The sequence below is a fragment of the Odocoileus virginianus genome, unplaced genomic scaffold (genome assembly GCF_023699985.2).
Source record: "Odocoileus virginianus isolate 20LAN1187 ecotype Illinois unplaced genomic scaffold, Ovbor_1.2 Unplaced_Contig_1, whole genome shotgun sequence".
In the NCBI taxonomy this organism is placed as follows: Eukaryota; Metazoa; Chordata; class Mammalia; order Artiodactyla; family Cervidae; genus Odocoileus; species Odocoileus virginianus.
In genome coordinates this window covers 1,772,945-1,800,599 of record NW_027224318.1, presented here as the reverse complement: position 1 = coordinate 1,800,599, position 27,655 = coordinate 1,772,945, and the positions used below count along the sequence as shown (strand labels likewise).

The window sequence follows — 27,655 nt, the reverse complement described above, 5'->3', positions numbered from 1 at the left end:
CTGGTCCAGGATCTGAGGATCACACGCTGCACTTGTCATCTTCCTTTCCTTTATCTGGGCATCCCTGGGTCTTGGTCTTTAATCATGTTAATAATGTTGATGATTACAAGCCAGTTAAAGTGTAGAATAGCCCTCAGTTTGGGCCTGTCTGATGCTGTTTCATAGCTGATATCAAAAAAGTGTTAATACCTATTTCATAGGGTTATGGGGATTACTAAAGGAGTGAATATATGTAAAGTCAGTGGAACAGTGCCTGACACATAGTAAATGCTACTTAAGTGTTAGCTTATATGATGAACTGGGATTTTAGTGACTTTACTGGTAGGAAATCTGTCTTAACAAATTGATGAAGAGATCAAAGAAGCAGCAGGCATTTTAACTATGAACATCTGTTGTCTCTCCCTAACCAAAGAGCCAAGGCCAAAGACCCATGGCTAGCAGGAACTCTGCTCCATGAAGAGGCGCACTGTCCAGCCAGTGGCCTGCCCATAGGATGAGGACTTGTTTGCTCTTCACAGTAGTGCTTTTTCACAGTAGGTCCATGTACTAGGAACTGAGGCCACGTTTCCTTACCCATCAGCTGCTGGAAAAATGTGTCAAATTAAATAAAAAATGTTGTGAAATAATTAAGCCCCTCATTCTCCCGACAACTATTCCCAGAATTCAGGCTTTCAAGCTTCGTTAGTATGCACCCAGTGCTTCAGTCGCGGACACATTCACTGAATAACCATAGTGATAACCTCAGCCCCTAACCTTTGCATTGCTTCTCACTGAAGGGGCCAAACCACTCAGTCCGTCACAATACTTACTTCATTGGCCGGTCCTGGGCAGACTCAACAGTGAGGCGGTGCCTCACCAGACTGGATGGGGGAAGGGAAGGAAACCTAAACAGACTAACTCCAAGAAGACGGAAAGAATCTAAGACACATGTATGAAAATTTGGTAAATGACAACTATTGATTACAAGTGTCAAAGCATCAATAAAACCCCTTAATATAAAAATACCAATGCATTTGTCTGGCTAGTAAATGCCATTTTAAAAAGAAATTATGATCTTTTACCTCACTTGCTCTCCCCTCACCCTCAAGACACCACTTTACAGGTGAGAGAAAAGAGGATCGAGAGGGAAATGGCTTTTAGTGGCAAAGCTGAAACTTGAACTCAAGTCTCACCTCCCCATTGAGCACATTTCCCACTTAACAACAAAAAAAGATGAAATGCATTTTCTCAATGTAGGTCAAAGACTAACAGGATTAAAAGATGATAAAAATACAGAGACGGAAGTGTACAAATGTAATGAAACCAACTACCCAGGTGACTAGTTTCTTAGGAGTCACGGAGAGCAGGGTTTTTCAAGGAAAGGGACACTCACAAGGCATCAGAGGCAGGCTGAGCAACAACAGAGGGAAGGAAGGGAGGGAGAAGGGTGCGAGGGAGAGGAAGATGTACACACACACACACACACACTCTCTATTGTAAAATCCCTGCATCTTTGGCTACTTAAAAATCAAATGATTTCATGAACTTCTCTGGTAGTCCAGTGCTAAGACTTCACACTCCCAATGCAGAGGTCCAGGTTCCATCCTGGGTCGGGGAGTCAGACCCTGCATACAACTAAAGATCCAACGTACTGCAACTAAGACCCGGCACAGCTGAATAAATAAATCAATATTAAAAAAAAGAATCAAATGATTTCAATGGGATGCAGACGTGGACCATATATCGCACAACGTGCAACAAGTGGGCACTGCCTAGCACACAGAAACCTAGTAATACATACTTGCCGATTTAGCTGGACTTTTCCATATACAGCAACCAGATCCAGCCTTATTCAGAACTCCCAAATATCAGAATGTCCCCAAATTAAGTACCGCCCTCAAATGCCAGTTTGCATTTGCCAGCTCAATCTTTTGTGAGCTGTACAGGCAAAACAGAAATTAGAAACTTATTTCCCATCGCCAAATTGCTTCCATATTACTTTTATGTCAAACGGACCTTTACAAAAAAAGAGACTAAAAATGTCAATTATATCATACCAAAGTTTATTGATTACATCGAACAAAATTTCTGTAATGAAAAAGGCAAGTTGCATTCATAAAAGATGGCATTCACATTCATTATAGAAAGCAATGATGTAAAAAATTGCTGAAGTGAAAAATGTAATATTGCAGTCCCATTTTGTAAGCTGAAAAATGATTTTGTCAACACTTGCATAAAATCTGCATTTATATACTGCATGTTATTAAAAAATTCCATCACTAAATTATTATGAATTTTGCAAATTTAGGCTTACATTTTATACTGTTGCTGGTGTAGATGTGGTAGATATGGAATTTATGTTTTCAATTTAGTAGTAACATCCTCAAACAATGGACAACAGTTATGAAAACTATAAGGACAGTTTGTAGTTGAAAGTTATTCAAATGATGGGTATATGATCCTATTATTACATTTTATCAGTTTCTCTGGCACAAAATAAGGTGGTTAGATTGTAGTGATAGGGATACTGGATGGCTTACTTATGCTAACCTCACACCAACCCTATTTTTTAGCTCATTAATAAAATATCTATCTTTAAAAAAGTCAAGTCAGGTCCCTTTCAAGAATCCAGGCTATATCACACATCATTGTCATCGTGAATTTGAGCTGCAGTGTAATGGGTACCTTATAAGACACGACTCTATATCCCCCTTACTTATCTTTCTTCCAGGTTGCAAGGAATTTTACATGCCACCAGTTATATTTCTACTACCCTAGATATTTTGATGTCAAACCTCCAATGGTCTGCATTAAACAAGCCTCTCTAGTTAAGGTGGGCTCTTGGTATTCACAGTCTCTATAATTCTTATGTAAAACAACAGTAATAATACAGCAACAATTATAAACACAAGAACAACAACAAAACATCAAAAGCTTTCCTGGCTCTGATTTTTAGCTCTTTGGAATAGGTAGAGAATATACTGACTTAGTTTTCAGCAGACTACTACAAATACTAGGCTACGAGGACACAGCACACTTAGGAAGGCGTGATGACACCTAACAAATACTCAAAAATAATACTGATAGATGGTAACAAATGAAATAATGAAAAAGGGTCAGTAATGATGGAATGGTTTCTGATAACTGAAATTATGTCCTTTCGAGAATTTAAGAAAAATTACACCTAAACATTAACACAAAATGTAAGTGGAAGAATCAAATATGTCATACGGACTTTATAAGTACATTGGTATAGACTGAATCTAATACTTCTCCAAATCAAGGTACAATATAAACACGAATAAGTGTACAGGCATGCCAGAAAGACAACCAAAAATGGAAACTGGAATAAAAATACCTTTTAAAAGACCATTTCAATGTAGGAGTCAAATGTAGTCACTTATATCCAAAAAAAAAACATATATGTTTAATTTTAACATTTAATAAAGAAAACATATCACATTTATTTTTATGTTTTAAGTGAGCTCCTTAGGAGGCTATATAACCTCCCTCTAGTCCAGTAAGTGGAGGACTTAACCAAGGTGAACCTCATGGTTTAGAGTTAGACCATTACCCTAGCCATGTTTGCTAAGAGAGACAACATTCATGTTCAGAGTCATGTTATGGACCCTTCCTCCTTCCCAAATTGCCAAGTTAAAAAAAAAAAAGTGCTGAATATGCACACAGGTGCAACCTCTTCCAAATAGAAAGTGTTAACAGTTTCAAATAAGCTATTCTTCCTTCCCCTCCACAAAAAAAATTATGGCATTCTAATGTAACTGTGGTTTTCCCTTTTTACCTCTGACCCCAGTAAAACTAATATTGGAAAAATCTGTTACATCTTAACTATTTTGAGGGGTCACTGAAGTGATAGGAAATGATTTCTTTTCAAATCTAGTAGTCTTCTACCCATTAAGTGTAATTCAGAAGAACAAAAATAAATAATTTTTTTTTGGATTTTTGCAAAAATACCCAGGGTTAACATTCTTTCCACCTTTCAATGCACTTTTTGGCAAGGATAATCAGCATGTGGGTGAACAGAAAAGATTAACTACTATCTGATGCATTGATTTAGTTCTTTTATATTTTCAAGTATTCCTTTCATATGTTGAAAAAATTTGAGATCATCATTCAGTATGAACAAGAAATGTGATCCAAACAGCCTATTTCTTTTGCCAGGCAAAAAAGTAAGATTAGCAAACTCTATTCATTCCCATTGCACGACTTCTACTTTATTCTATTGTATTTAAATCCATTCAGAGTTCATGGGTTAAAAGAGCACTCATTTGGTAGTTGTTCTATCTAAAGTCAGAAATTCTATATATTCTTGCTTTCAACTTTCATATAATTCATAACTTAAGAACTTTGGACACAATGGCTACTTATAATAACTATAAATGCTTAAGAGAGTCATTTGGTATTTTACTGGACATTTTATTCTGAACCTCAGATGTAAAATAGTGGTTTAGTTTGTTGCATATCAAGTATCCTGAGATGGTAACTTTTTGAAGTTGTTTCTTCATGCTTTCTCTCTTATCTGTAACCACTGTCAATATGCTTGTAGGACAATAACATAGGCAGTTCAAGATTCGGATTCTGAAAGATGTAAAATATATGGAGTTAAAACATTAATTTTAATAATAATGTGAAACCATCTGTTTAGCACTTAAAAAAATAAATCATGTAGTAAACTTTGTTATGAGAGTAAACCAGTTGTCTTAAAAAAGCTGCCAAGTTTTATTCACATGCTTGGGGAAAAAAGTGACACAATAACCAGTTTTTAATCTTTTCTTCATCTGTCAGCTGAACAGATTCAGACTTGCTTTTTGCTTTTGGATTGCTCCAGGGTTCTCCTAAGAACTGTTACCACTAGGACAGCAGAGGCTTAGCTGACTAGGATCCCTTCTAGCTGTGAGCCCTACCCCATGAAAACAGGGATGTTTTATTTAACTTTCTGTCTGGAGCACTCAGTCCAGTGTCTGGCACACAGCAGGTTCTCAGGACATGATGAATGAATGAATTGATGACTGGTTTTTGGTTGTGTTAATTATGACAAACTCTAATATTCAGTTTTGAAAGATTGTTAAGAAAGCACTTTTACTTAAAGAAACATGTTTCCTCTCTATAATACCTATGTTAATTTTTTTCTGATAGATCGTGTATCTCTGAGTCAATTGACTCTTCTGTTTTCCTTATTCATTATCTTTTTAGAAAAGAAACCACAGAAACCACCCTAGGAAATCTAGATTCTTCATCCTCTAAACACTATCACACGCTATCATTAGGATGTGGCATGAGAATTGGTGCCTGTAAATCAGGTATGTGGAGAAGTACAAGTCCTACTGTCAAGGAGGTAAACCTAACCTTGATTCAACACTCAAAAATTCAAATTTTAAAACCGTGGGTAGTGGAAGGCCTTAAGGGGTGTACTGTTTTCTTCCCCTTTTGGTGCACCTTCCTTGCCATGCTTGGACTAGAAGCCCTGTAGAATACCTTCCATTTCTTTTGATGTTTCATTTTCTTATATTGGGGGCTTCCCAGGTGGCGCTAGTGGTAAAGAACCCACAGGCCAATGCAGGAGATGTAAGAGACGCAGGTTCGATCCCTGGGCTGGGAAGATCCCCTGGAGAAGGGCATGGCAACCCACTCCAGTATTCTTGCTTGGAGAATTCCATGGACAGAGGAGTCTGGTGGGCTATAGTCCATAGGGTCGCAAAGAGTCAGACATGACTGAAGCAACTTGGCACACACACACATTCTCATATTAGTTCTTCAGGTAGCAGGGGCAAGTTGACGCTAACCAAAATAAGGCTGACATTCACATGAGAACTTATATAAGGAGTCAGGCAGTTTCCTTAACAACCAAGGGACAAACTCAGTGGCTAAACTAACTGCCAGATTTCTCTGCCTTGGAGAAGAAATAATGTCATATGAAAATATATTCCCAGAAGAAATAATTACTTTAAAAATAAAACAATCGTTTTTGAAAAAAACAAAGCAACACAAAAACTTATTTAGTTTTAACATGGTAGGAGTTAAGGCCCTGGAGAGACCAAAAACAGTAGCAATGTCTGCTACCCAGCCTAGTCTCCCAAACCACAGACCAAGCTAAGTAAAGCAATCCAGGGGGATAAAAAATTCACTAAAATACACCACACAGCTTAGGACATGGCTATCTGGGACAAGATGGTCAAAGACTTTGAAGGCTACTAGGAAGCAGATTCATTACTGAAGGAAAATATTTTGGATGGCATCACCGACTCAATGGACATGAGTTTGAGTAAACTCTGGGAGTTGGTGATGGACAGGAAGGCCTGGCATGCTGCAGTCCATGGGGTCGCAAAGAGTCGGACATGACCGAGCGACTGAACTGAGTCACTCCAACTGGGTAAAAGGAGGTAGACTGAGACAAAATGAGTCGCCTCCCAAAATAACACTGCAGATACAGACTGTTATGAACTGTAGGAGACAGAAGAACCAATGGGTTCAATTTTTTAGCTCAATTTTTATTCTTTGCTGAAGGGTAGGGAAGCTGATAGCTGATGAGAAAATGGGCCTATGAAGTGGCCTCACAATTGTTAGCATCAAAGTGAACTGATGTGCAATGTCATTCATGATGATCATTAATTTTTATGTGTGCATGAAAGACGCCCTGCCCTAAGCTGTGTGGAATTGTTTCTAAGCTGACAAATTCGTAAACCTCATTCATGAAGTACTTTAAATGACCATGGAGGGATAAAACACCTTGAAAGGCCTGGGGTGACAGAGGCCCCTGCAGTGGGAAACAAAATACACATAGAGGAGTCATTCTGACTTCAAAGATTCCTCCCATGGCATATCAATTCCTTCCAAATATTTTTTTTTGGGCGGGAGGTAAATGAAATAACATGTTATATGATGAATTTACTCACTTTTGGAAAAATTAATTATGATGCATTCTAAATGATTAGGCTAGCATCCCCCTGAATGGCTAGGAAAGCTTTCACCTCCGAAAGTTGAAATACTTAGCTTGAATAAAACTTGACACTACAGAAAGTGATTAGAGTAGATTGGTTCATTACCATACACTTGGGGATCGGACATTTACAAGGACATAAATATATACCTGCAAACACAGACATAGCACATGGAGGTACAGACACACTGAATTATTTCCACATAATTCCCAAAAGAACATGCAATACTAAAACTGACTTGATATTATACAGATGCAATTTTGGAATATTTATTTTTAATTTTCCAAATGATCTTTTAAAATCCAATTATATTTCCTTATCAGTGGTAACAAGCCTTCTCATGTTGATGCCATAAAAACATGCCCCTTACAAATTAAATATATTATATTACTCTTTGGCTCTGGAAAATGCATAAAATTTTATTTTGGGGCTTAGCAAATTTAAAATATGTACTTCCCCATATTCCAAGTAATGCATCTTTATATTTTTCAAAGAATCGTATAAAGTTCACCACACCAACAGCAGAGAAAATTTAGAAAGTGATATTTTCATTTTTTCTTTATAATGCTGTTAATCTGTTTCTTTAAAGCCAGCCCACTTGTTTTAACACTAGGTACCTGTTAAAATATATTAGATTCATCTGAGAATGTTCGTAAAAGAAGAGGTCTGACTGAAGGTCTGGTGGATAACGAGTCAGATGCCTTTTTACAGCTTAGATCGCTCTGTAATAGTGAGGTAAAGATACTTAAAGCATTTAAAGATTGGTAACCTACCTGGTGATAAAAATGTAGGAAGAAAAAAAATCATTTCCTATAAGACTACTCTTCTGGCCAAAAGTACACATGATTATACTATAGCAAATGCATAACATTTAATGAATACACTTAAAGACCTAAGAAAGTCTCCACCTTGCATTGAATTGTTTTCATGGTAGAATACAGACATTAATAGTACGTGGCAAACTTGAGTTTTTGAAATGACACTGGTAAGTTATGTGGTAGATGAAGGCAATATGGTTTGATTAGTAAACCTTACCATCCTTTTGGTGAACACCTCTGAGAGTTGTTCCGGTATTCTGAGTGTACTGAACAAAGAAATTTGTGCAAAACATTTCTATCTTAGTGAACAGACTAACTCTAACACGCTGTGGCTTCTACTGTGTACCAGGAACCAGTGGGACTAGACTTACAGTCCAGGTTTTTTATTCTCCAGTGTGACAATTTGAGAAGGTGAACAAATGATTAAAGGAAAATGGCAAAATATTCTTAAGTATCAAATAGAAGATATAAAGATGAGTCATGAGAATTTTTCATAAAGAATCAGAAAATGATGTCAAGCAAATGAGAATGCAAGCAAGTTGGTACATTAAGAAAGGAAATCACCTTATTCACTCCAAGAGAAACTGTGATTGCTGGAAGTTTGAGAAAGCATGAAGATAGTAGATGTTCCTGAGGAAGGGAGGCGTTTCGTTACCTTGTTCACAATTGCACAAAAGGTGGAAAATTGCAGTAGAAAAAAGAGAAATGCAGAAACCAAAAAGAAAGAAAAAAGTAAATATTCTCTGAAATGTAAGACATTTAAAAAGAAACCTTGAGAATTAGAAGTCGAAATGACGTTAGTTTTAAAGACGTTACTTTCTGAAGTAAAAGTAGAGTTAGAGTTAGGAATAGTTTATTGTATGAGCAAACTGCTATTTCTCTGTATATCAATTTAAAAACTTTTGGTTCATGGGAATATTGACTATTTTGAATAAAATAATTTAAAAGTATGTTTCTCACTGAAATAAAGTTCATCTCTAATCATTAATTCACTAATTTACGTTGCTTAAAATTCAATGATCAGAGAGCTATGCTCAGGATCCATCACCAACCTATCTTCAAGTAACTATCTCATCTTGTCCAATTGCACACATGTAATACGGACTGATTGTCCTTGGGCATTTTCAGGTTAAAAACCTAATCAAAACTAAATAATGGAAAAACTGTTGGTGAAACCACACTTTAGTACCATTTACCTCTGAACCAAAGCTTAACTTCCTTTATTCTAACATAATTTGATTGGTTTCCCCCCTTTTTTCCTGTAGACTCTTTAAAAGCGTTGCCTGAAGAGCTATGAATTTTTCCTTTAAAACACTAAGAAAAAGTGAAAATCAATGACTTAAAGTTTAGTTAGAAAACCTAACAGGTCAGTTGTTTTCCCCTTATTCTGTGCCTGAAGCTGTAGGCTAATTTATAGACTTGGTGTGGTATTGCTCTAGCAAAACAGATGAGTGGTGAATGGTGAACTACGCAGATGAGCTTAACGATTCTGCTAATCAAGATTACCCATATTATCTACTTAGCGACTAACAGAAATAGGCTTAACAAAAAGAAACCAGCTAAAGTAACACATATATCTAGAAGAGTCTAATAAACGTTTATACTTTCAAAGGAAAAATTTTATTTATTCATATATGCTTTAACATAACTACATTTCTCCTGTTCATGTTTTACCTTAATAAAATTGGTGACATGTTGGTAACATGCAAATTACCAATTGATAAAAGCTAGAGAGATTAATATTTAGTTTCTGAGAAAAAATTTTTACTTGTTCACCTTCTCTTTTGTAGGCAAAAACCCTGCAACAAGATTAACATGATACCAAACCCCCCACCCTGTGTTTAAAATATAAGCCCATCTATTTAAGAGTGTAACCTGAAACACATTTTGGTGTGCTCAGAACCTTGTATCCAACTGTCGGAGATGAAAGTTTTTCTATGAAGTAGAAATTTTAAGGATTTATAGGCTACTTTATAAAGGAAAACAGAAATATGAGAGTACAGAAGGCAGTAGAGAGCATGAAAAGAGTAAAGCAATAAAAAATTGATACAGCTAGCAACTGGTTGGGGGCGGGAAGCAGGGGTAGAAGCGTGAGAGATAACAAACAAAACAGTATGAAATTTCCACATTCCTTTGCAGTCATCTAGGGAGCTTTGACACTGGCTCAATTAGCAGTCTGTCAAAGAGGCCAATGCATAAAGGTCCACCTCCACAGCCACGATGTTAAGATTCAACTTTATTTTTGTCTAATCTAGATCACAGGGCTGTTACCCTTAGAGCTCATGTTGTATGAGACACTGTAAGGATTTCAATAGTCATCATCAGTCACCATTGTTACGGAAGGAGCAACTGTATTCTCTAAAGTGCTTTCTCTGGGAATTTTGCTCAGATACCTGACATTCTTCCTTCTCCAGGCTGCCGCTCTGAAAGAGCTCCCTGTGTAACTGAATGTTTGCTTTTGTTTGTGCAGACGTCACCTGCAAGGTATAGCCATGTTGCTGCATCCATTCTCATTATATTATAGTGTTTCCATGTCTACTAGGCAAAATCAAGCCTCCTTTTGATCATGGTAGTTTCCATGGGAAAACTTAACATAAAGATACATGGAAAATTCCTACGCCAGAAATGGTAACTGGTATTCACTTAGTTGGCTAGAGGGTCCAGGTGTATTTCATTGATTAAGAGCCAGCTCAACAAAAGTGCTGAGAAGGGACACAGCTTTTCGAAGTACCCCAAATCCTCAACTTTATCTTTAAAGAGTTATCTGCTGTACCCACTATTCAGTGCTCAATGATAGTTTCATCATACACTTGTTGGCAGGTAGAAGCTAAAGAAAAGCCCTATGATCCTTAATGATGGGATTTTAGCTCAAAAATTAACTATGCTGCTGAAAATAAGGGTGTGAAAATGTATTTACCCCCTGAGTTAAACGACTGAGGGAATCTATTTTCGAAGATAGCAGAGTTCTTTTATACTGCTAGTATCATCAAGACAGAACTCAGCTGTGGTGGGGGCTGCGACTGGCCTTTTTACTGGAGGCTTCTGGAGGTAGTGACTTGGACCCTGAGATGGCTCAGCTGTGTTACAAGCCATATTATTGACACTACTATTCTGTTTATACCTGCTTCCAGGAGTGTTCCAAATAATCCCTTTATAACTCAACTAGAGTGAGAGCTCCTTGTGAGCTGGAATAATCAACCTAGGACAGCAGCTAGCTTACCCTGGACCCTTGGGCAAAGTGTTCTGAATTGAATGGAATTCAACAGAAGGCTGCTTCTACAACAGTTAAATGTAAATGGCTTAGCTTCCTTCTCAAATGCCTTGGAGACATTTTCTCTATCCACTACTGAGTTCCCTTCTTAAAGCAGCTGCCAAGACTCACAGGCAAATAGCATAAGCAGTCTACTTGCCACATGCATTTCTGGCTCTCCCTGCAAAGGATCTGACCTATACTGGTTGAAGTCAGGGGCATCTTCTACTTCTAGCTAGGGACACACACTCTAGCCCATTAGGGAGCCTCTCAGGAATGAGGTGGACCCAGTGTAAAAGAATCTTTTGCTGTTCTTTAAATGAGGCCAATGTCTTAGCAAGGGATATTGGGTAAGTAGGAAGTCACCCAGAATGCCAGACTTGCTCATTGAAGTGTGAGTTGCTCAGTCGTGTCCAACTCTTTGCAACCTCATGGACTGTAGCCCACCAGGTTCCTCTGTCCATGGAATTCTCCAGGCAAGAATACTGGAGTGGGTAGCCATTTCCTTCTCCAGGGGATCTTCCTGATCCAAGGATTGAATCTGGGTCTTCCACAGAGCAGGCAGTTTTTTTTTTTTACCATCTGAGCCACCAGAGAAGCCTTTAAGATACTCTTTCTTTGAAGAAAGATCTTTGAAGTGGCCTCTGCCTCTTTGATGTGGCCAACTAGAGCCTTGTGTAAATAGATATGACTTTTCAGAGTAGTCATGGCTGCCATGTTTCAGTTGCCCTTTATGCATTGATATGCACTACTTTGCTCTTGCATTTTCTCACAAGGGGGGAAAAAAAGGCAGTGCTGATGAGTGCCCACAATGTTCTGTCTCATCTGCAAGTTTCAAAATTCCATAGAGTCTGAAAAACCATTTAGCCTTTCAGACTTTGGATGTTTAAGAGAGATGTTCATCAGTAGGTGGTTCAACACATGTTCACGGTTCAATGACGACAGGAATAAATGAATGAATGAATGAAGGTGATTATGGAAATTCTCCTGGTTGCTCTAGCACATCAGCATGCCAAGCTACAGCACAGACACTAGAATTCCTCCTATCATGGACATAATTCATGGCAAACAAAGTTCATGCTAAACCCTGGAAATACTCTACACTGCTAAGTAAAAAGGGCTGCAGGCCCAGAACTCCATGCTTTCTTTCAAAAGAAGTCTGGAATCTGCTGTTTGCATGGGAAGAAAATGTTCTAAGTCTTTATCTGTGACTGCCTTGTAGCATCCCTCCATTTAATGGCTATTTATGTAAGTCACGTCCAGCCAGTGTCATTTTTTCTAAAGGGCCTAAGGAAGAGGATAAGATATTATGTTTGAAGGTTTTGATTTCTGAGATTTTTTGTCTCATCTTTAGAGGATGAAGCTTTGTCAATTTATAAGCTGGCTGTGAGCCATTGTTTAGCATGAGCTCCATTACCCCAAATAATAAAAACATCAAGGAGCTCCTTAGAGTATATTTCCAAATACAGAGATTCTTTGTAGACACATCTCTATTATGACAAGGCACCAAAATATTTCTTACTGTGACATTTTAAAAATTTGGTTTCATACAAATTGTCACTTGAGCCATTAGAGAAGTAACCTGTTATACCCCTGTCCAACTGGTATTAAAGTATAATCAGACAAATAAATGCCACTTTCCCATTCTAAGACTAAACACCAGGCTGGAGGGAGTCAGTAGGGGGTCTATTGGCAGGATTAGAGAGAGATTAAGGTGGTTTTAGCTAGGTTAATGTTACTGTGTCCACTTTCATCCATAAGGCATGCAGAAGCACGGAATTAAGGCCAGTTCTGACCACCTAACCATATAGTGATTGGCCAGTTTATACCATGAATCAACGTGGCTTGTGCCACTGATAATCTGTTGTTTTTCATTGGGGTTGATACTGACTTGGATCATGAAGCTTCTCTCTTATACACCCAATCACTGAGGATTTTCCCACTATAGTCATTGTAGGTCCCTATTCTGCATGATGCCAACCACTGGAATCTACCAATAGGAAAAAAAAATCAAGATGAACCAGTTTTCTGGCTAAACTGGCAAATTTAATCAAGCAGATCAGGTAGATATACCTTAGACTACTTGAAAATACTGCCTTGGAGGGGCTATAAGATCTAATTGGTGTCAGTATGATCAAAATGGGGTTTTGCTGGGCAAAATTAGCTAGTGTTGGCAGGAATATGACATATGTACTTAACCTGTAGGTCAAAATTTGCCAGAAGTTTTATTTTTCCAGGCTAATCTAACTTTTTCAGTTTAAAGGCTTTTTAAGAAAGGTTCAACAGATATCAGACAATGCGGGCCCAAGCGATTAGGCTGACAGAGGGTAATAACTTCTGATTGCTGCAAAAAATTTACCATATAAGCAGCAAAAATAAAAACACACTCATAAAACCATCTTACATTTTTACAAGTGTGTTTGAGAGGGGAAGGATGTAGAAACCACATCCAGGGAATTCTCTTTGGTTTAAATATACTGCTGGACAGACAGGGCTAGAAGCAACACAGAGATTAAGCAGCACTATAATTAAAGGAAGGGGAAAGGTTTGAAAGAGGCAAATTGGGATTATCAACTGAAAAAAAAATCTGCAAACAACCCACAGGGAAATTTCTAAGGTTAAAGCTGGAATGCTTTGTTTAAAAAAAAAGAAAAAAAAGCTGAAACGTTGGTGTGGAAATTCCCAGTGTGAAAATTCTAGGCTAAATAAAAAAAATCATTTTTTTCTGTTTAAAGTTCCATATGGAGCATATGAGATACTCCATATGGATCACTAAAGGTCACATAGAACACTATTAAGGAATCTACTTACCACCTGCATTGGATAACGAAGTTTTTTATTATACTTTTTATGCAGAAGAGGAAATTAAGTGATGAACCTGTAAGGAGGGGTTTAACATGCTGTAACTAAGGCAATTCTCTAAATAAAGTTTTTAGTTCATGGCAGATATTGAAGCCCCTTACAAAAATCAGGTTATAATATAAAGTTAGTTCTTACCCTGGCACTTCTTCTTCTTACACTCTTTAATACTATCAGGAGCATCTCAGGGGAAAGGCTGATAAATATTAGAAGAATTATGGCCAACCATATGGATACAGATGACAGCATTTGAGCAAATACGAAATACATTCTCTGTTGTTTCAAGAATGGCCTAGAATGGAAAGAAAATACATAATGGAAAAGCAATTCAGTTCCTGTTATATGAAACAGAAATGTTACCGAAACTATCTGCTGCATTTAAAAGGAATCCTCATTATATACATTAATAAAAATAATCTTCTTTAGAATGACCAAAAGTAGTAAACAGATTTCATTTACTAAATGTTTGGAAAGAAAAGGGATGATAATCAAAGGGGAAAATGCAATTGACTTGAAAACAACTAAGTGATCTATTTTAAGGTTGCCAACTGGAGAGTATTTATTTGCATTAGAAAGTGCTGGCACTTCTGACATATTCAAGAGAAATGATGATTAACTTTTATGTTAACAAACATTTTATTTCCTTGGCTGTTTTATTAACGTAAGAAAGGATTTGTGCTCTACATTTGGAAATTTAAAAGACATTTTTATTACTGCCCCACCTCCACAAAACCCCTATGTAAGCATAATAAGGACTGTAGTTTTTCTCTCTCAAATGTGAGGAATTTACCATTCTCATCTACAAATATATACTGAGTACCAAAGTGTGCAAAGTAGGTTGCCAGAAGAATATTGCTAATCACACATTAAGCCTTGGGGTCCAGAAATCCAGGAGGATGCTACATTCTGCTGGGTTTAGTCATCCACTGAACCGTTAGGCGGCCACTGAGAAGTCCAGCCAGTTGCCCTTCCCTGTCTGAGCTGAACCACTGAGAGGCTCACTACGTTAGCGTGAATGTTGTCTGAAGCTGAGGGGGAGGAAGCGCAAAGCAGCTGCTTGAGCTCAGGGCATGTACCAAACTATCCTTGGATTAGGAGCCTTAGGTATGTAAGTGGTTGGTCCCATTTAGTAGATGACAAATAGTGCTCACTGAAGATAATGGAAAAGCAAATCAGTTCCTGTTATATGAAACAGAAGTGTTACTGAAGCTGCCTATTGCATTAAAAGGAATCCCCATTATGCACATTAATAAAAATAATAAGATACACTGGTTTCTCACTTAAACACTGATGTTTGTGCACTGTCATGCAACATAACATGATCACATCAAGCTCATGGCTCTACACAGATGAGGACTAGACTGTGGAATATATGTGGACCCACTACCCACTAGATTGTGGGGCTTCCTAGTAGCTCAGTTGGTAAAGAATCCACCTGCAATACAGGAGACCCTGGTTTGATTCCTGGGTCAGGAAGATCTGCTGGAGAAGGGATAGGCTACCCACTCCAGTATTCTTGGGCTTCCCTGGTGGCTCAGCTGGTAAAGAATCTGCCTGCAATGCGGGAGACCTGGGTTTGATCCCTGGGTTGGGAAGATCCCCTGGAGAAGGGAACGGCTACCCACTCCAGTATTCTGGCCTGGAGAATTCCATGGACTGTATAGTCCATGGGGTCACAAAGAGTTGGACATGACTGAGTGACTTTCACAGGGCACTAGATTGCGAGAATAGTAAGGTGGAGAAACTTAAGAGTTTTCTAGGGCTCCTACCATAGAGAAAAGATTTCCACAGAGCTCAAGTCCCACTCTAATGTAGAAGAGCACCCCGACAAACGTTCCAGGCAGCTAAGACACAGTAAGGGTGCAGCAGACAATTCTGACTGCTAGTTACTGGGTATTCCTTTGCATAATATCCATAATACTCTGTTTCTAAAAGCTCCACAGTTTTTTTTTTTTCTGATTTTGACAGCATCTATAGAGTCTTGCAAGGGAGCAGTAAAAAACAAAAGATACTATTTTTAGAAGGGGTTTGGAGCTCAGAAATCATTCTCACTGCCTGTCCCTGAAGAGAGGTGAGTCATGATGCCTCAGGGTTGAGCATGTCCGGAGACTAGCTGCAATCAGCATTCAGCTGAAGTTTTACAGTTTCTAGTCACATTTTGCTGGTTGACTTATGATTAATATAAATTTTATATTCATGTAGTAGCTCAACTCAGACAGGTCTACTTAAGGACAGCACTAGAAGCAAGAAAGTAAAACAAAGATTTATTCACATTTCATTTTTAGTAAGCATCTCTAATCAATAGAAACAGGTATGGTGATATTTTAAGTCACGTCAAGGATTCGTTTTAATCAATAAGGAACAGTCTGGAGAGAGTGAGAAACTGGTTCAGTTTGCTAGAAACATTTCATTCTTGAGGAAATTTTGCACAATTAGTTCAGATGCTGACTACACAGATTCCTAGACAGAATTATGGTCCTGTGGGCAGATCTTACTATTGTATATCACATTTGGTTAATCAGCTTTGGTTCATTTGTCTATGACTTCATTCAGTGTTACTGCTTCAAATAAAGGTGTCAAATAAATGCTGTAAGTATACTTTCTGGAGTTGCTACTTCCGTAAGTGATTCGGTTTTCCATATTTTTATTACTTGAGGCTTTTATTTTAAAAAGCTTTCCAAAACAGTACAAGTTTCTTCTAATTAAGTCTCAAGGGACATAAACATGGTCCTCTATGATAATGTGGAATGTTCTGTATGTACGATTTTGCTCAAACCAGTGAAAATACGTATGCCCGGAATTTCAACCAATGGCTTGCTTTAGCCCTGTTCTCTGCTGCTGGTTTCCTTGTCAGGGGAAATCATCAATGAATGAAAACAACTGTGATATTTAAAAATAAAATATAGGCCTCTGGCAGTAAGGAAAGGAGATGAAACTCTGATTTTAATTTCTAATGACTCTCCCAATCACAGCTTATGTGCACTCACTGGACTCTCGTCTTCTTGAGGCAGGGGTATAGTCTATTCATTGCTGTATCCCATAGGGTGCCTCATGCAAAATGGATTCCGAATAAACATTACTGAACCAAGATGAATGGGATGAACTTTAAATCCAAGCTGCAGAGTCCACCTTTACCTTCCCCAAAACAATGGGATGGTGATTTCAAGATATAACCCTCTGAGTATTCAGTGATACATATTCTGTACCTTGAGCACATCTGTAGTAGCAAGAATGAGAGTGATATACCATAAAGGGAGAACAGGGTCCACATGGATAAGGCTGTATCTATTGGCCACTACACTGTGCAGAAATTTCATATGAGTATTTCCACTGGAAATATACGGGAGAGACCATGCTAGAAATTAGTTTCACTTCACAGAGAGATGTTTATATATCTTCAAACTGAAAGATTTGCACAAGGGCTACCAAAAGGAAGGTCAAAAAGTTTTTTGAGTAATTTGTACAGTCTATAAACTTAGATTTAGAATCTCACCTGAAATTAGCAGCATTACTGGCTAGAAGTAACTTCCAGTCCATTAATATTGAAGACTTGCCATCTTATATAATCAAAACTGTACAAGTACAATTAATGTTGGCATATACAATATACATATTCTTAATATTTACCTATTACTCCCACATGTTTAGTTGCTTACCATATAATTCCTCCCCAGAAGAATGAGAAAAATACATAAAATGCTAAAGAACCCCAAATCACAAAGTGGTTGATCCATGTCCAGAAACGAGTATCCAAGGCGAGCTGAAAAGATACAACACAAGAAATTTCATGATGTGTACACACCACACCAGGCAGTGTCCGGTGGCATTCAATAACCCATACATGATACCTGTGGGAGGATCCAGCTTGGGCCAGGCAACTAAAGCCGAACGGCACTAGAAGAACAGAACCCAGACTTCCCAAAGAGCTCTGCCCCCAAGATATTTAGACTCCAGAGTACAGGCATGGAGGTGTGGACAAGCAAGTACCCACTGCAGATGCCTCACTACTGAAGGAAGGACAGGGAATGAGGTCATGGTAAGATCCTGGACACTGAAGCCCCCACGTCCTTAAGTGGTGGTGGTCAGGAAGCTGATGGCAAAAAGAGAAGCCTAGCTGGTGGAGGCAGGTATATCGAGGATCAGGAGAAGAGGGAAAGAGTAGCTAGGAAGAAAAGACCAACTACACAAACAAGTCATGAGACCTCAAAGACAACATATGGGGGGTTACTAAGTGAAAAGGCAACTAGCTCTACATATCAGGCATCATGGAACCACAAATTGTGGGTCTATGTAACATGCCTTTCAATTGCAAACCCCACAGCTACTCCATTAAATCAATAACCTTTTCAGCTGCCTGAGATTTTAATCCTTTCATGTTTCCTCCAGAACTGATTGTTTCTTCTGACTGTGGTACCTGGGATTTTCACATGCAATCTAAAAATAAAAAGTATGGTCCACTCTGCTTTCTTAAAATTTCTGGGCCACAATGCTTACTATCCAGGGCATTTCATTCTTGAAGAGGAGGTGATGTCCATTTTGTTACTTGCTGTTCTGACACCCTGCTCCTCAGCTCTCTGTTAATAGTTGCTCATTCATAAATAGGATATTGGTAACATTGTGAATGCAGCCCAGTCTTGAATTCCCTCCACCCCACCCCCCCACCAAGCTGCTAGGAAACATGTCACAGTAATACTCATGTAAAGAAGACAGACTGGATGGCTTTTCAGAGATGGGTGAAATATGTTGCAATAAGGCCAACTTGAACTATGAAGGGTGCTTGAAGGCCCTGGGGTCACATACAAGGTCCGGGGTAAAAAAGGGTGGAGAGAATCCCCTTTTAAGTCATGATCCTATGAAATACAATAGTAAATAATAATAATTAGCATCTATTGTACCCATCTCATTCTATGTGCCAGACACTACTTTAACTGCCTTATATTCACTAATTGACTTCTCACAAAAAATCCCAGGGGAGGTAGGTGCTCCTTTTATTTCTATTTTATAGAAGAGGAAATAGAAGTGCTGAGAAACAAGGTCACTTGCCCAAGGACACCCAGCTAGTAAGTGGCTAAACGGAGTTGAATTGCAACATTTTCTTTTGCAAGCCTAAAATATCACTGAAATAGTACAAGAAGAATGCAAACATGTTAGTTCTATTCAGTACGACAAATGGACCATTTATAAAAACACAGAGGGGAAATGGTTAGAGGTCCTTTGTCAATTATACTTCTGAATCTAGTTCTGATCAATGGGCAGAATGAAATTCATTTAAAGGTACTCATTCTTGGATTCCATGTGAGGTGTTTATTACTGGAATGATCAACATAATTTGATTATACCTTCAACTGTAACAGTGGCCCAACTCATGAGTCTTAAGGGCAGTATTCAGCATACAGCATTATTACATGGCTGCATGTTAATGACAATGATTTTGCCAAAACTGCTTTCCTTGTATGTTACCTGCCATATATTCTTATGCATTTCATCACTAACATGGGTAAATTTCAGTGATAAACACTGAACATTCTATGAAATATCACTATAATAATAATAATTATTATTGAATTATTGAATAATAATAATTATTGAATATGAAAAAATATGAATAATCACAAGCTCTTTGGGACACATATTTTGCTCATGGACACCTATATTCAACTAAGTATCCAAATTCCTTTAAGGACTGGCTTTCTTAAACAGATATATAACTTTAAAAAATATTCAAGTATTTAACATGGAAACACACACACACTCACACTACATTTATATACCACTTCTCATAACATCTCAGAAAAGGCAGGAACAAAGGAAGAGATTTCCAATATAAGTATCATGTATTAAAAAAAAAAAGAGGATAGACAACATTGTGGGGAAAAAATGGATCACAAATAGTATACAAATGTCCAAATCTCTAATACCACACATAATTTTAACAAGCATTCAGACTTGAATAACAGCTCACAGTAAAAATTAAGATTAGAAGACAAAAAAGATATATTAGTATAAGACCAGAAAGTATTTTAAAAAATGGTGTTAAATATACTTGAATAATAAAAATCTAACCTTCAGAGTTACGGTGAATACTAAGACTGTAAAAACAATGGTTCCAAAAGTCCAGTTTCCATATACCTGAAAAACATTCAACAATTACATGTACCATGAATACACAAGCCTGCTTAAAACAATAAACAGCCAGTTTAATCTTGTGTGTAACTGATAAGGATTTTTATATAAATTGTTTAGGGAAATACCTGTTCAAAAGATCAGGCCAATATGTTACAGGCTTTTACGGTGAGCCTAAATTTTCTTGAAGAGACACCACGTGTGTGGTTGGTAGGGTTTATTTCATGATTCTATGTAGCATAAAACAAAGAACAGACTAGCATGATACAGGCAGGAAAAATTCTATTCCACTACCAGTAATGTTCATAAGACAACTCATTTGGATGTCTCCTGTCTCTACACAGTTTGATATGGGCTTTTCCTGCCATATTGCTCTGAAAGTGAAAGTCACTCAGTCATGTCTGACTCTTTGCGACCCCATGGTCTATACAGTCCATGGAATTCTCCAGGCCAGAATACTGGAGTGGGTAGCCTTTCCCTTCTCCAAGGGATCTTCCCAACTCAGGGATCAAACCCAGGTCTCTGGCATTGCAGGTGGATTCTTTACCAGCTGAGCCACCAGGAAGCCCAAGAATACTGGAGTGGGTAGCCTATCCCTTCTCCAGTGGATCTTCCTGACCCAGGAATCGAACCAGGGTCTCCTGCATTGCAGGTGGATTCTTTACCAACTGAGCTATCAGGGAAGCCCAATACAGCTCTAAAGATCTCAAATAAGGACTAATTTGCAGAACTCACATTTTAAAATAGAGTATATGGTGATATGGTGACAGGGTAACTAGACTTATTGTGATCAATCAGTACATACAAATATCAAATCCTTATATTATACAACTGAGACATATAATGTTACATGTAATATATATATTAATAAAAAATAAAATAATTTTGTGGCTATAAATATTACAGCTCTCAGCATGTGCACATCAAAGAAAAGCAGATACCATGTATAAATCCAAATGATGGCAATGAATGGCACATATGCTTACCAAATGCTGTCAAGATCTGAATGCATAACATTAAAACAGAAAATGAAATGTAAAAGGTTTTTAAAAAATAAAAACAAAAAATTAAGGTTAATAGCAAAAAAAAAAAAGATTTGATCAAATCATACATGGTGTTATGTTTAACTGCTGATAGTAGTTCTTATTACAATTTTAGCAAACATACAATAACGTCTAATTCATTTGGACTTCATGAACTCAAAATGGGTGATGAATTGAACACAGGGTGGGTTGAGGCTCCCCATGCACCATCAGTAGAGTTTGCTGAGCAAATGAACCATATCAACAGAATTGCGGGAAGAGCATAGTCAGCTGTCTATAATTTATGTGCCAAATAAACATAAAATAAAAAGGTAAAGTTATAGAATGAAGTCATAAAGCTGAAGGGATCTGAGAAATCATATAATCTAATTTCTTCTGCTTACCACTGGGCAAAATGACTTGGAAAACAGAAGTGACTGGCCTGAGGATGCACACAGATTCACTAAGGAACTCTCCCTGGCAAACGCTATGTGTGCCTACACTAAAGTACTAAATCTGTATTTCATCAACACTTACTCAGTGATTAAACTGATTTCTGTTAGTCCAAATTAGAGAGGTTTTAACTGTAGTACCTTATTTCAGTATATCATTCAAATTCACTGAGCCTATCGCTTCTGTAGTAAATGGTGATTGCGTGGTTCTAGACATAGTCATTGTACTCAGTAAAGTCTTTTTGAAACTTAGCTTTGCTTCACATGATTATAAACTATGAATGACCATAAAAGAGGAAGCTGAGAAATAGCAAAGAACCTAGTGGAAGCGGCATGCAAGGTGGGTTCGATTTTCCACTGTATGGCTGCCAAAGACCTCACCCCATCAGCAATTCTCTCCTAGAGCACAGCCAGGGCAAAGTCACCCCAATGCAGGTGCTGACCTATGGAGTCGCTTGCTGGGAAGACACTGGCAGGATCAGTGTAGCCTTTCTGGAAAACACTATGCACCCATGTGGAAAGGAAGGAGGAAGAGAAGGGAATTCCCTAATTATTGGGCAAATACTACAAACATATGGCAGTTACCTCCTTGCACTCTAAGCACAGACTAAGAACTGAGGGGACAGACTTCGCTTTTAAAACAGCAAAAGCTTGGCTCACATCAAAGTGTATAGGTTCAAAGTCTAAAGTCCCAAGAATTCTGTTCATCTAGTAAAAACTACAGCCAAGTTAAGCTTCCAGAGGTTTGCACATAAGCTCTCTAGTTAGCTGTGCACGCAGGAAGTGATTTTTTACTTTGACATTTCAATTGTTCTAAGGATGCTGTGAGAACTAAATACCATACCTTTAGGAAATAATTTGCAAAATGATTACAGCTATAGTATGTGTATGATAAATCCAATGCCTATGGAAAAAAATTAAGCCATGCTGATAGTAGCAAAAGACACAATATTTTTTTACCTTTCCATTTTCGTCTAAGGATGTAGTCTGAAAAAGAAAGTAAGTCCCAAAGAAAAACACTGTTCCTTCAAATGCAGCTAGAAATGTCCAGTATAGGAATGGGCCCAACTGTAGCATGGCGTTTCCAGATATTTTCCTATTGAGAAATGGGAAGAAATACAAGTTAATGAATCTGTGTAGGCTGTTTATTTAAAGATACAGTGAAACACTGAACGTATGCATGGGGTTTGACCCTGTTTATAGAATGAAAGGAGTTCCTCCCGAGGGATTGGTAGGCTTTCATTAAAAGATCAGATGGAGACACAGATTTGTCTTTGTGTAATCACCTCCTGTCTGAGGTATTGGAGTAAGTTGTCAAAGTGCTTCTAAGTTACAATTCTGGTCACTGACAATATTAATATCATCATCAATAATAATCAGCTCATTTATTGAGTACTTAGTAAAAATGGCTTAAGAGTTTTATATAGTCCATTTGTGTACACACAAAAACCATGAGACAGGTATTCTTATCACTACCATTTTCAAATAATGAGCCTCAAAAAGATGTATCATAATGGTTTCCAAACTCTGATCCACACTGGAATCACAAGGGGATCTTTAAAGACATTGATGTCTGGCTCCCACTCTCATTCTGATTTAACTGGCATGAGCTAACTAGGACAATTTTAAAACTTCCCAGGTAGGAGTTCCCTGGTGGTCCAGTGGCTAAAACTCTGCGCTCCCAATGCAGGGGACCCAGGTTCCATCCCTGGTCAGGGAACTAGATCCCACATGCTGCAACTAAATATCCTGCACACTGCAACTCAAGAGTTCTCTTGCCACAACACAAATCTTCAATCCCACGTGCCACAACTAAGACCCAGCACAGTCAAATTTAAAAAAAAGTACAACTCCCCAGGTAATTCTAATGTGCAGTTAAGTTTGCGAACCACTATTACAGCAGTATGCCAGAGCTGACTTTAAATCACATGCTCTCAACCAAACAAGCTACCGTGACTTTGTAACTATAATTATAAAAATACTTCTTTTAATCAAGATTTCTTCCTGGGAATTTAACCTTTCTTAGGTCTTGTGGTGCCCTTTATATTTTTAAAATGAGTCAAATAACATGTCTGAAGCTGTACAGCCAGGCTTTGATAAATGGCGGGTGGACAGATCCAAAGTTTAACATCCGTCAAAAATAGGAGTGTTCTGGGTACAAGTCAGGATGTCGAATAAGGCTACTGATTCTAATGGGACAGAACTACAGAAAGAAAATGGATCTGTGCATGGAATTCTTTAGCTTCTATTTCAAATCCCTCTTAACATTTATCAAAAAGTATGTAATCACTCAAATAGAGCACCTGTTGCCAATACTATGAAGACTGTCATTGAGCTGTAATGAATAAGAAAGACCTTTGTAATGTAAGTGCAACTGATCCCTGTTCTGTTGGTATGGAGTGCTGTGGGCTTTCCTGAAAAACAGCCATTAAGTAACTTTTACCTACTAAGATGTCCAAGTGCACACAGAAATCAGCAATGGAGCTGCTGCTGCTGCTAAGTCACTTTAGTCATGTCCGACTCTGTGACCCCATAGACAGCAGCCCACCAGGCTCCTCTGTCCCTGGGATTCTCCAGGCAAGATTCATGTCAATGCATGGCAAAAACCACTACAATATAGTAAAGTAATTAGCCTCCAACTAATTAAAATAAATGTAAAAAAAAATACTGGAGTGGGTTGCCATTTCCTTCTCCAATGCATGCATGCATGCTAAGTCGCTTCAGTTGTGTCCAACTCTGTGCGACCCTATGGACAGCAGCCCACCAGGCTCCTCTGTCTGTGGGATTCTCCAGGCAGGAATACTGGAGTGGGTTGCCATTTCCTTCTCCACAGCCATGGTGGGGCATGTATTAAGCTATATGCTGCTGTTTGCCCTAGGAAAACTGCAGGAGGATAGAGGTAACTGCTTTCCAGAAATGAGCTCTACCCACAGCCAATAAGTCACGTTTCCAAGGCAACTGGGAGCCACTGGGAAGGCAATTCTCCTAAAGAGCCTTGAAAGGAGGGCCCAGCAAATGCCAGCCAATGAGGGTTTTGAGAGTCACTGAGTGGGGTTGAGGCAGGAAGTGGTTCCTGTCTTTCCAGCCAGTCATTGGATTTACATCACTCATTGTGGGAAGAAAGGACGCAGCGTCATAGTGTGTTGGGTTATAGCTGAGGTTTCCTAGCTGAACTCAGGTGAACGACGGACCTGCTGTAACTTAGAATGTGGTAGCTAATGTGAGGGGAACAGGAGGGAATGAAGATGAGGGGCTGCTGACCAGCAGCACAGGCCTGAGCATTTCCATATAATCGGAGGCAGCAGGTGTACTGAGACCTTTCTTTCACCTTTTAAAGTGGTAGAAGGACTATGCCTCTACCCTCGAAACAAGTACTACAGTTTACTTTTCAAATTTCTCTCAAAAAATATGAAAAGATCCAGTTATGTCACATTTCACATCAAAACTTTTTGGTAAATGCCTGCATCACTAAGTCTGTGAAGGTGACATCTACAATATGTTACATAAGGCCACACGTCACATTAAGTGGTACAAATGTGGAGAGATGAAGACTGGAGCTTCCTGTTTACAAAGGAATGCTCAGAGCAATGGAGCAATCTCCAACACAGTGACAGGCTGAGAGCAGCATCTCGTCAGGGCGGGCAGGCGGGAAGCCGCCTTTTGGGCTATGTGATAGGTATGCCCTGGCTTTCATTTCTCCATCAGATGTGGCAACTTTACCCTCTATGCAAAATTGTTTAAAAATTCATGACGAGGCATCCCTGGTGGCTCAGTGGTAAAGAATCCACCTGCCAATGCAGGAGACATGGGTTTGATCCCTGATCCAGGAAGATCCCATGCCATGGAGCAACTAAGCCCATGCGCCACAACTATTGAGCCTGTGCTACCTAAGAGAAGCCACCTCAATGAGAAGCCCATGCACATCACAACTAGACAGTAGCCCCTGCTTGCCACAACTACTGAAAGTCCTGCATGCATCAATGAACACCTAGCACAGCCATAAATAAATAAATAATTAAAAATCAAGACCTACACCCGTGTGTTGTAACTAAAACTTCATTGAAACCCTTACAAGAATTTGTAGTCAATAGCTTGCTTCAAGTTTTCAACATTCTTAATGTGCAAAAGGGCTCAGCATAGCCCTGAAGTTATATGGAGAAGGGTGTCATTAATAGAAAAGTAAGATTATATAGCTCCCATCTATTGAAAATTTTGGCATGGCAACCCACTCCAGTATTCTTGCCTGAAGAATCCCATGGATAGGAGCCTGGTGGGCTACAGTCCACGGGGTTGCAAAAAGTAGGACAGGACTGAGTGACTAAGCACATTGAAAATTTACTATGTGCTATGCACCACCATGGGCTTCCCTGGTGGCTCAGTGGTAAAGAATCTGCCTGCAATGCAGGAGCCACTTGGGTTTGATCCCTGGGTCAGGAAGATCCCCTGGAGGAGGGCATGGCAATCCACTCCAGTATTCTTGCCTGGGAAATTCCATGGACAGAGGAGCCTGGCAGGCTACAGTTCATGGGGTCACAAAAGAGTCAGACACAACTGAGAGACTGAGCACGCATGCAGGCACCACTGTTAAGTTTTTCCATGTAGTCACTCATTTAATCCCCACCCCCCCAACACTGTGATTAGACCTGTTGTTACTGAAGAGGAAACTGAGGCCCATCTCAGTCAAGTGACTTCAGCAAGGGCAGAGCTGAGATCAGGGCATAGACAAAGCTACAGCTCTTGGTGGTACTGAACAAGAGGCATTCTGCTCCCTGTCACCCAAATCCCTCTTCCACCAGAGTCACTACACTACTGGTCTTCACTTTAGTTGCTGTCTGAAGACAACACTGCTGCTCAAGATTTGAAAACCACCAGCCTGTGGAAAAGAGCACAGGCCTGGTCGTCAGGAGGAGGGAAATCGGATCTTGCCCTGGCCTCTCATTATACCCTCTATCCTTAGGCAAGTCATTTCTGGGCCTTGAGTCTTCATTTATTTAAACAAGAGTGTATGACAGCTCATGCTCTGGAAGATTTCTACCAAGGGTGCTATGATTCTTCTGTTGATCAAACTATACCCTTTGCAAGAAATAATAGAGCAGAACACATTAATGCCACGAGGAAGCAATCAGCAAATACCACATTGGGGGAAACTCTACAAGGTAAATGATCAGGTTTCGTTAACAAATAAATTGTCAAATTATCCTACAGATTAAGAGAGTCTCAGAAGCCTATTAACCAACTGCAGTATATGGGCCTTATATAGTTTCAAATAAGCATGCTATAAGAAGACATGAGTCAACTGGAAAAACCTGAGCATTGACTGGATATTTGACAATATCATGGACTTGTTAAATTTTTAGGTATGGTAGTATACTGAAATAACTATTTTATATAATGATTGAGATCTGCTTCAGAATAAGTCCTTGATAGAGAAGACAAGGTTATTAATGAAACAGGATTGGCCGTGAGTTGATATTCAAGCTGAGCGGTGAGGACAGGGAAGTTCACTATATAAATAGTCTTGTTGCTACTTCTATGCATGTTTTAAATTTTTCATAATAAATATCTTTAAAATAAGAACAAATTTTATAACTCTGGTTAAGTCTAACAATTCCTAATTGTGAGTTTTATGAGTCATATACCTTCACTTTGCACAAATTAACCTTACTCAACTCTCTATTGCACTTGCTACCCACTATTCAATAATGCTTACAATCTGCAGTAAATTAACATCTTTATCCTTAGCTGTAGGCTTCACTTACAAAAATCCAATTTAATCAAAGGTTAAGCAACTGGGGCTAGTGCCAAGTACCCATCCAAGAGAAAAACAACTGTTTCCAACTCACACAACATGAATATAAAGGCTTGATGAGTTAATTGTTTTCTTCAACAATGCCATTTTAGAATGGGAGCTAACAAGGCAAGGAGGCTATATTTCAGGGGTAGTTTACAAAAGAAAGCCCAATATAACATAGTCAGTTCAATCTATTTTATCTTTGGGTGGCCCTCTTTTGGGTGAGGGGGTTGTTCAGTTGCTAAGTCGTGTCTAACTCTTTGAGACCCCATGGACTGCAGCACGCTTTCCCTGTCCTTCACTATCTCCTGGAGTTTGCTCAAACTCATGTCCACTAAGTTGGTGATGCCATCCAACCATCTCATCCTCTGTTGTCCCCTTCTCTTCCTGTTTTCAACCTTTCCC

The 27,655-nt window shown here is 38.7% G+C and overlaps 1 protein-coding gene across 7 annotated transcripts in view; it reads right to left on the bottom strand.

Moving 5' to 3' along the window:
* Positions 1-2,021: 2,021 nt before the first annotated feature.
* Positions 2,022-27,655, bottom strand: part of ATP11C (ATPase phospholipid transporting 11C) — a 166,031-nt gene continuing 140,397 nt past the window's right edge. For 3 of the 7 annotated variants that reach the window (XM_070463261.1, XM_070463260.1, XM_070463264.1), the window contains 6 exons: positions 22,420-22,555; positions 19,926-19,991; positions 17,519-17,622; positions 14,001-14,154; positions 7,553-7,657; positions 2,022-4,575 (listed from right to left, as the gene is read on the bottom strand). In XM_070463261.1, the coding sequence (XP_070319362.1) occupies positions 7,556-7,657; positions 14,001-14,154; positions 17,519-17,622; positions 19,926-19,991; positions 22,420-22,555 (562 nt within the window). In that variant the 3' untranslated portion in view covers positions 2,022-4,575; positions 7,553-7,555. Of the gene's footprint in view, positions 4,576-7,552; positions 7,658-8,317; positions 8,409-13,814; positions 13,882-14,000; positions 14,155-17,518; positions 17,623-19,925; positions 19,992-22,419; positions 22,556-27,655 lie in introns of those variants that run through there. The other 4 variants (XM_070463265.1, XM_070463262.1, XM_070463266.1 and 1 more) reach the window with 4 other exon arrangements.